This window comes from Stylophora pistillata, chromosome 1 (genome assembly GCF_964205215.1).
Source record: "Stylophora pistillata chromosome 1, jaStyPist1.2, whole genome shotgun sequence".
NCBI classification, from domain to species: Eukaryota; Metazoa; Cnidaria; class Anthozoa; order Scleractinia; family Pocilloporidae; genus Stylophora; species Stylophora pistillata.
Genome location: NC_142519.1, coordinates 2,041,151 through 2,050,803, shown reverse-complemented (window position 1 = coordinate 2,050,803; position 9,653 = coordinate 2,041,151). Strand labels below are relative to the sequence as shown.

At 38.6% G+C, this 9,653-nt stretch overlaps 1 protein-coding gene across 1 annotated transcript; it reads right to left on the bottom strand.

Moving 5' to 3' along the window:
• Window positions 1-279: 279 nt before the first annotated feature.
• LOC111340266 (fibroleukin) lies at window positions 280-7,939 on the bottom strand. The gene is made up of 4 exons (XM_088741411.1): window positions 7,198-7,939; window positions 2,122-2,181; window positions 1,678-1,782; window positions 280-1,216 (listed from the first exon to the last, which is right to left on the bottom strand). The coding sequence occupies exons 2-4, from the start codon at window positions 2,138-2,140 to the stop codon at window positions 735-737; spliced, it is 606 nt and encodes a 201-aa protein (XP_088597537.1). The 5' UTR covers window positions 2,141-2,181; window positions 7,198-7,939; the 3' UTR covers window positions 280-734.
• Between the last annotated feature and the right edge of the window lie 1,714 nt (window positions 7,940-9,653).

Sequence of the window (9,653 nt, the reverse complement as noted above, 5' to 3'; positions counted from 1 at the left end):
CCCTTAGGGGAAATGGAAGCTCATTTTTAATCGCCGTTTTCCCATACGTCGCAGTCACAACACATTTAGATATTCAATAACAGGAAGATGGAGAGGAGTCACTGAAATAATAATTGAACAGGCAATGTTTTAGCTGCTGAGCTGAGCTGACCTGAACTATATTCAAACACACCCAGAGAATTTTTGATTTTCTGACTCGTAATGTGTATCTTCGGAAGGGAGAAGAAACTTATTTCTGTTTGTCCACACCACTAAATACACAAATAAATCAGTCGAAGGTGGAGTGTCCTCTCAGTTTATTTCCATAAATCTCCAACTTGTTAATTGACACAAGGCCTCAAGAAAAGTCCACTGGTCTGATTTTCATTTCTGTTTTTATAGGAGAGTTGTTTCCAGCGTTGCTAGAATTTAAGAATGCCCAGTAGATCCTGTTGGCCTTTTCTTTCCCATCAAGTGAAATAACACCATTTAGATTAGCTAGAAAACCACATCCAGCGTTACTTTCGTTATGAATATACCACCAGTGGTTCGCTTCATCTACATCATTGCAGGCCCCAAACAATGTGTTATTATGAGCACTGAGGGAATCACCAACAGTCGCCTCTGTGGATAAAAGAAAAATGCTTAGAACCCCTTCAGCACAAGATTTGTTATTTCGTTACTGCACGAAGGACTCCCAAAGGGGAAGCGTCCTTTTTTTCATCCTGTATGGCTATGTTTAACGTAGCAAATAGCTAAGCCTTTAGAATTGAAGAGAAAAGCCTCAATGATATTGTGACATTTATGTTCATGCAAATAAGGTGACTTGTTGTTGCTGTCGTTGACTTAGTTAAAAGATTGCCAATGTTCAGCTGGTAAGAAGAACTCTCGTCTCCAATTCCGAACCACGCATACTCAGCATAAACGGTCTTGTTAGCAGTAACTCCAAGTTCTACTCGCAGCCTGTTCTTTGTTTTATCTCGAGTCAGACGGTAGATCTTGTTCAGTCCAAGCCAAACTTCCCTGGGAAGAAAATTACCGAAACCATGTTTGTAGTCAGCCAAGGTGCGGGTGAAATTAACAGAACTATGCTGTCTCGTCTGAAGCACTGTCCATCCCCCGCCGTCTGTTAACTGGTCGCACAGAACATTAAAGGGACCTGAACCATCCTGAGGATCGATTGTATAGACGCCACTAATCCTATGACCGCAATTGTACAGCTCAGCACAGTTCTTAGCTGTTGAAGTAAACAAATTTACCAGGAGTTGCAAGCCAAGTGGACCTTTGCTAGTGCCTAAAAGGTGCGGAAGAAGCTACAGGGATTCAAATTTCTCTTATGTTTCTTTGCCAGGTTTACAGCGGTCAAATTTCACTCAGAATAACAGTTTCCTAACAATTAGTCCATAAATATTCCATGTCCATTCCGCCAGAAGAGTTGATGTATCTGCTAAAACTTGTAAAATCAGATTTTTTCGGTGGTTGAATTTCAAAAAAGATTCATGATGACAAGTCTCCTCAAAGTGGATGTCAAATGTAGAAATATGAACCCTCGGAGACCTTTATCCGTGAATCAAAATAAGTCAGAAAGCCTCACTTTAACTCAAATTACGTCGATTTTCGACCGCTTGTCGCTAAAAGTTTGGTAAAAAGTATTAATCACTGTCTTTAAACCAGGTTATCTATTAACCTTTGTCTTACCAAGGATAAATTTTTTGATTGTTTGACAGTGAATTGGAGAGGTACGTGGTGATGCCAAGTTATGAACTGTGCGACACAATGCCACAAGCAGCAAAACAGGACCCACTGAAATAAAGATAATGGTAGCATTGAATATTCCATTGGTTGTATTATAAGCAGCTTCATACCACAGAAAAAATCTGTTTCAAATTGTATGTATGCTCATGCAATCTGTCAGTTTATCAGATAGCCCTATCGACTGCACCTTATTGGGTCAATATTTTCCTAATACGCAGCAGACCACGGGGAAAATCGGAGAAATCGTTACAAATCCAAGAAATTAACGGGGGAAATGCTAAGTTGTAACACCAAAGTACTAGCAATCAAAGATTGTTTTAATGAACTACTCAGCGTAATTTGCAGGATGCACATTGTCCAAGAAATATCAGGAAGTCGCAAACTTACTTTTTCTGCCTTGAATCATTGTTCGTCTTTGGGGATGAAAAGCAGATTCTCCAAAAAATGCTGCGAAACAAAATACAAAACAAACGTAAATGAATAAAAAGCAAACTAAAAAGGGTGTGAATAAACTTTTTGATGACTACTCCGAGATCGTATGAAAAATGAGACAACTCTTAGATGCGAACAAAACAGCTTAACAAATTTAAAAAGGATAATACATTGAGCTATCAAACAACAAACATATGAAATACATATATATGAACTGCGGTTATGAAACGTATATGTGCACGATCCTTCGCAGTAAAGCACTATTTAAGCACTATTGCTTAAATAGTGCTTTACTGCGAAGGATCGTGCACATATACGTTTCATAACCGCAGTTCATATATATGTATTTCATATGTTTGTTGTTTGATTTATCATCTTACGGGTTTATGTCGAATTAATCTGATGGCCTGCTCCCAGTTGGCTTGTTAGCTCAATTGGTAGAGCGCTGCACTAGTATCGCAGAGGTCAGTGGTTCGAATCCCGTACCAGCCAGATTTTCACTATTGCTTAAATAGTGCTTTACTGCGAAGGATCGTGCACATATACATTGAGCTATATTTGCTGCGTGTCAAAGCCTCCACTAAATCATACAGTGGTACCCTGTTACCATGCAAGAATACAGTTATGGCAAAGGAACTCAATGTCCTTTCACAGGACTTAAATTCCTTCATTGTTCAGACGAAGAGGTATTAAGTCTAACGTGAGATCGCAACAGAATAAAATAAGATATGCCAACCTATAAAGCGACTATCCCCGTTACCTACCTTAACCCTCCTTCGCAGTCTTGAGAACTAAAGAAAGTGCATTATGTTATTCCTTTTATGCTCCAATAAAGCTAGCAATGGTCAGCCAATCAGAAACTCCTCCGCATGGCAGGGCTTCATTTTAACCAAACCGACATTTTTGCTAAAGGATGACTTGTTTACGAAAGAATCTCCATCGGATTTGTCGGTGGACTTTTTCTTGTAAGAGGCTTTCATGTGAAAAAAATGCGCCGATGGTAATCAACTAAAGGAGATTATATCGACATGGCTTATATTCTCACGGCTGCGGCAAAATTATTTGTTTTCATATCATGGAGAAATGGAAATCTTGACAACAATCAGCGCTAACCACAGCTACACTAGGCGGTCTTAATGGGGTGAGCTGTCAGCCGTAACACGGCAAAAAAAAAATTATAAAAATAAAGGTCGTCAGGCGTACTGGTTAACAACTTTTAAACGTAGGACGTAAAAAAAGGTAACCGTGATATCGATGAAGGGTTAGCGGAAAGGATTAGCGGAAAAACCTTTTAACCATTTGCTATAATAGTCAACACCTCGATGAGACCCTCGTATACAAAACTGAAATCACAATATGTTGGACAATTAGTCCCTAAATTACGAGGTTGTGATTGAATTATTGAAAAAATACATTAATTTGTGGTACTTTAGATGTCTCTGATAGACATGATAAGGGACAGTACGTTATTCTTCACATTTTTCTTTCACTAACCAAAAAGGTGACGCCCTGGTAAACGAATATTATTGACAAAAATATCCCGACTTCCATGCGCGTGATACTGTTGCACTTTGGTACCAATGGCTTAGATCTTATGGCAAGAGAAGGGGAAGTTCCTTATTTCTCTTCTTATTGACTGGTTTTCCACTAAGGATGATGCTTATTCATAAAAGGAAACTATTTTTACCCAACTGATGACCAGTCTAGAAAGGTAAATCTGAACAAGGACTAGTTGAATCCTTAAAGAGAAATTTGGGTTAGCTAAGCATTTTTCCAAGTAGGTCCTAAAATTGACAAGTTTGCAGACGATACAATTTTCAAATTACTGGACAAACGAATATTTTCTTGAAAATTTCACTTAGATTTTAACTTCCGTGCACAAAGTCAAATGCACCAGCACTCGCTTAACAACTGCTTCTTCGAATTTTAGAACAATGACTACCGATTGAAAATGCCTTCATCGCATGTGTTCACAACACACGCCGAAGCTAAGCAATTTTTCATCCGACAGAAAATTACACAGATGCAGGGCTTACCACTTTCTTTTAATATTAACAAAAGGAGGGGTCGATACACGTCTTCTGACGTTCTTTTCATTCCTTTTAATTCCTTTTCGGATCAGTCTCCTGACGCCTCGAGGTCTCAAGGATTTTTAAAAGTATAGTTTTCATTTTCACGTTCGCATTCTTACTTTGATGTGATAACTAGCCGAATGCGTCGGCATTAGATGCGAACTTTTAACCTCGTATTAAAGGTGCAATGTGGTTTTGAGCTTATCGCCTATTATAAATTGATCCCCTTAAGCAACGTATTATACTTGTACAGCTATGAGTTGCCAACAAGAAACAAACACTAATCCTCCAAACTGATTAAGCTTACATTGCTTTATATCGATCGGCACACGCGTATAGTCCACGACCTTTTTCCTCCTTAAGATATCCTTTCTTGTCGTTTTTTTTATTTGTTTTGTATTGCGTTTTGTTTTCTTTTTCTTTTTTTTTTTTTTTTTTTGCAGTGGCGGTTTTATTTCAGCGGAAAAATCGATTTGACGCGCAAGTTGATGTCCTCAGCTTCCCTTTAAACGCATGCAATATTCTAAATACTACACTGAGGGGGTATTAGGTTCGGTTTAAAACCGCAAAACCGTACAAAAATCATCCAAAACCGCAAAACCGCATGCAAAACCCTACAGTGGCGACGATTGGAGCTTAGAAGAGAAACCGGCCAAATATGAAAAAACCAAAATCCGCATCGGAACCAAATCCGAAAACCCGTTAGTGTTTTTGACAAAAACCGAAAACCAAAATGTTTTGGCACAGAAACCGAAAAACCGATCTAAAATATAGTCAAAACCGCAAAACAGAAAATCTCTATGCCCCCCTATACCGTTTTATCAATTAAGTTAAGCGATTTCAACGATCAACCATGATAGGGTTGAGTGGTTCAGTGCTGTCGGCACTTAAGATACAGCTTATAACGAATGGGAAATGCTGTTACGCTCCCAATGAAGGGAGATTCATTTTGGCCTGAGTGATGACTTTGAAAGAAAAATAAATTTGAAAAGGAGTTACCAGATTCCAAATGGAAAATCTACAATAGACGAACATTTTTAAAAATATTTAGTTTCGAAAAGAGGACAAATTTTTAAAGGCCAACAGTTTAACCATGGTATGCAAAGGAACATTTTGAACAGACAAACATTTTCCTGCAAATTCCATTGAAATTGGAACTTCCGGGCACCAAATCTTAGGCAATTTAAAAAGATTTAAAATAATATCACAAATAACTGCTTAACTGTTTGCTCGTCAATGTCCCTATTCTGACATCGGACGGTGGTGCAATTATTACCGATTGTGAATTTTCTCACAGTAAGTGCTCACAGCACACGCCAGATCTATTTCTCATACAGAAAGAAATTACAGAGATGCAAGGCTTGCTACTTACTGCAATAAAATCAAAAGTTTCGGTCGGCCAACTTTTACCACTGTACAACTTTACTTTATTTCTTCTTGTCTACCTTCTCGGCTTTTTCTGACCACTCGAGGTCTTGAGGTACACAAAAGGGAAGTTTTGAATTGGTTTCGACCTCTTTTTCTTTGAACAATAGAATGTGACGAGCTTGCCGGTTGAGTTGGCATTGAACGCGAACTGTTAACCTCAAATTAAAGAGAGGGGCATTAGGATTGTCGGTTTTGCGGTGTTGGCTATTTGTTAGATCGGTTTCATGATCTTTGATAATAATAATAATAACAATAATACTAACAAAGTCTTTATTCCATCATAAGATAAAACTACATATCGGTTCATCCTTTATGTTACAATGAAGGTCGTAAAAAAACTAATATACAATAGAAATCTACATACATATTATGAATTAAAAAGTATATATTACAATGAATGGAGCTTAATTATCAACCTATTTACAAAGGCTTTCAAAAAGCGCTGTGTATTGATTTTCGGGCGTGCGCAGCCTTCTTTCCTAAGATTATGTGCATAAGTCTTCTGGAACGGAATGATGTCTTTCAGGGGGAGGCAATCCGTTGATATTAATTTCTTCAAAATGTTTCGGTCTTGTTTGTTTGTGCCGAAACACTTCGATTTTTCGGTTTTGGTCTCCATTTTTTTTTTGTCAAAAATACTAATCCGGATTTGGTATTAACAACAAACCCAGGTTTCTCTTCGATCTGGGTGGCAATTATGCGCCTTTATTGATCTCGAATCAAGCAGCGAACTACTATCTTATTGAGAGGAACGCGTGACAAACCAAATCTCACCAAAATAATTCCTCTTAGGTCCAAAATGGTTTTTTTTTTTTTTTTTTTTTGGACGACGAAACAACCTTTCGCCATAATTATTTCTTTCTAACGACTTACATTGTTTGCCCCGTGATGATCCCAGAAATCTTGGCGCAAACCCAAAGATTCGATTACTGGTAACTCATTCATTTTAGCAGATACTACAGGCGGCGGTCTAAGCGTACTGTGTGTGATTTTGAGGTCCAAGAAAAAAGTAGCCAAAAGAGCGTTAAAACGACCGTAAGCGACAAGGCGGCTACAGAATGAAAGTTAAGAAAATTAAAACATTTTATTCCTCGCTTTCATTATCCTTTTTGTTTTTTAGATATATTTTTATATTTTCCCCTTTTTTACGGCACACGCTTACGTTCAATTAATTGCTGCGCAGCGAGTGTAACGAGCGCGCAGCAGCATAAACAGGCATTTAAAAGAATATAAATAGGATGCAAATTCTCGAAATTATCATTTGTACCAGAATGCACCACCTTTTACCAGAATGCATAACATTTAACCAGTCTGCACTGTGCCATGTTTACTGTATTTAGTGAATTACGTTACATAGTTTTACCTGACTGTAAGGACATCAATCGTGTTGTACATCTATTTTGCTTACTAAAGGCAAACTAAGTAACCGCAAGCATTGTATGGTAAATCTGCTATCTTGATCACTGAATGAAGGACGTTTGAATCAAAGCAATGCAAGGAGTTACTTGTCATGATCAATGAATAACTGTACCTTGCGTAAGTTGACACGCTGGTAAGCCGGAAAGCAAAAGAATTGTTGAGAGGCCTGTGCGACTCCTGCCATTCGCTATAGGTTGTAAAACTTCTAGCCTCAAAGTTAACTTTTTATTAGGATATAATCTCTTAATGACGTTCCCTTGTGATGTGATAACATAGGTTAGTTTTAAGATGTCATTTCCCCATCCGTATGTTTTTGGAGTTTGGATGAGTTTGTGTTACGGAGGGCAATATTTATCTTCTGCCTGCGCTTTTTCTTTGTTTTTAAGTATACTTTCTCCCCCGCAGAAAATAACCTCAGATATAGTTTTTTTCAAAACCTCCATCTACGCATCCTCCATTAATTACGACCCCCACCACCCCAATAGAAAAAAAAACATCCAATTAATCTTGGTATGTAGTCAATGAATGAATTAGACTCTCAATCCAGTGCTCAGACAGAATATCATTTGAAGTGAGAAGGCTCTTAAATCTTAGTACTGTAAAGCCACACCATTTGACACTACTTTGGAACGTGCAGTTAGATGAATCACTGCTTAAACTTTGTATTCCCGTTAATAACCTTAGACCCGAATTCCCACTTAGTACGCTTGGGCCGCCTGTTTAGATACAAGAAGACACGAGTGCTTCTGCCAAGTTTATAGCATTCTCATATACTGTCTTGAAATTATTGTAGTTAGCTCCAGTTCTCACAGCTGTATCGGATCGATTAGGGTTTTGATAACCGTGAGGTGAAAATGCACCAGTTTTGAAGCCTTTGCATGCAGTTTTCGGTTTTCGGTTTTGATAGAATTGTTTTTTCGGATTTGCGGTTTTGGATGATTTTTCCTACGGTTTTGCAGTTTCAAACAGATTCCGATGCCCCCCTCATTAAAGGTAGCTTTGAGCTCAGCTCCATCTCTCCTTTACCACGCGTAGGTCTTTAGCTGGCCGATAAAGCGTGTGGTAACTGTCCAGAGGTCAAGAAAAATATAAATGAACACAGCCTGGGGTCAATCAGCTAATGTTTGTTAAATATTTACTCAGAAGTATTGCCAATTTTTAACCACAGGTTTAAAGATCTAGTCTTTACAAGGGCTTAGGAATAAACACAAACACCGGAAATGGTTTTCTTCACCGAATACCGTTGATTTGAAATCACGAACATTGTGCACTGTAAGGTTTGAGATCACCGCAATACCGAGATGTGAGTTGCTCTTCCCCGCATTAAAAAACACGGTTCATCACCGCAACACTGCAACCCCAATGTCCCCCTCAGGAAAGACAGGAACACGTTTTACCCCACAGTTTGAGAGGTTTGACAAAGCCACACACGAATCTCCCACACACGAAATTACTGTGTGATGGATGTCCTTCCTTGAGGTGGGATTGGTGGGATATTGGGCGCACTTAATTTGGAGCCTCGCTCTGTTGTGCGGCCCTCACCGCACTCTTGTGAAAGTGATTAAATAAATAAATAAATAAATAAATAACTAATTAACCACTGACACTAAAACATGAGGGAGTAGTCGAGAGCGTTGTTAGCACTCAATTAACGATACCTACTCCTTAGGAGCAGCTATGTGCGATTATCGGAGGCGAAAGAAAGAGTGGAGGCCAAGTATATATTTAAAGCTATACATTTAATGGGAAGAGGAGCTTACAAGAGCAAGGCCTGAGGTCAACTGAACTGTTGCATAATCACATCAGGATATTTATAAGTCGAGCGCGGTTGGTAGGTAAGAGGATTAAGGGCTAATCCCACACGCTACGGCTACGTAAAAGATCGATCCATGCTGCTCTAACTTCATTGACCGCTAGGAACACAGTTTACGCGTTGGACTGTTGTCATTGCGTGTTGGAAGGTTGTCCTTGGCAGCAGTAAGGTAAAATGACATCGTTTACCGGAGGCTTTGTCTGTAGAGGCTTTGTCTGTAGAGTCTGTAGAGGCTTTGTCTGAGAGGCTTTGTCTGTAGATCCTGACAGCCCAAAACAGGTTTTTCCTTCGCGTTCAAAGTGGAGAAGTAATTTATTAAAGCATACCTCTAGGCATATGCTAAAAACGTAAAGCATAACCGTCTAACGATACCTTGCTAATTACAATAAAACTTTTGTGGCCCGAATTGAAAAGACAAAAGTGTAACCAGTTTGAGGAAATGTTCAGATTTTCTACCCTTGAGTCTCCGGAAGATTTATCGCTCGCGTCAAAGCTTAAAAATGAAGAATCGGTTTATGGCAAGGTTTGTAAAAAAAATGTCATAGATTGTCAAAACATTCCTTTCAGAATTTGGAAAGACCTTTTTATCATTTTGTACTTCCTATAAACTTCATATAGCCACATCAATTAGATAGTAGCTTTCGTTCCTCGTATTCGTCCTTGGTCTTGATATTTTTCATTACGTTTTGTAGCGGATTATTTGTTTTGTTGTTATTGTTTTTTTTTTTTCTTTTTTGCCTCCTAGTTCTTATCCA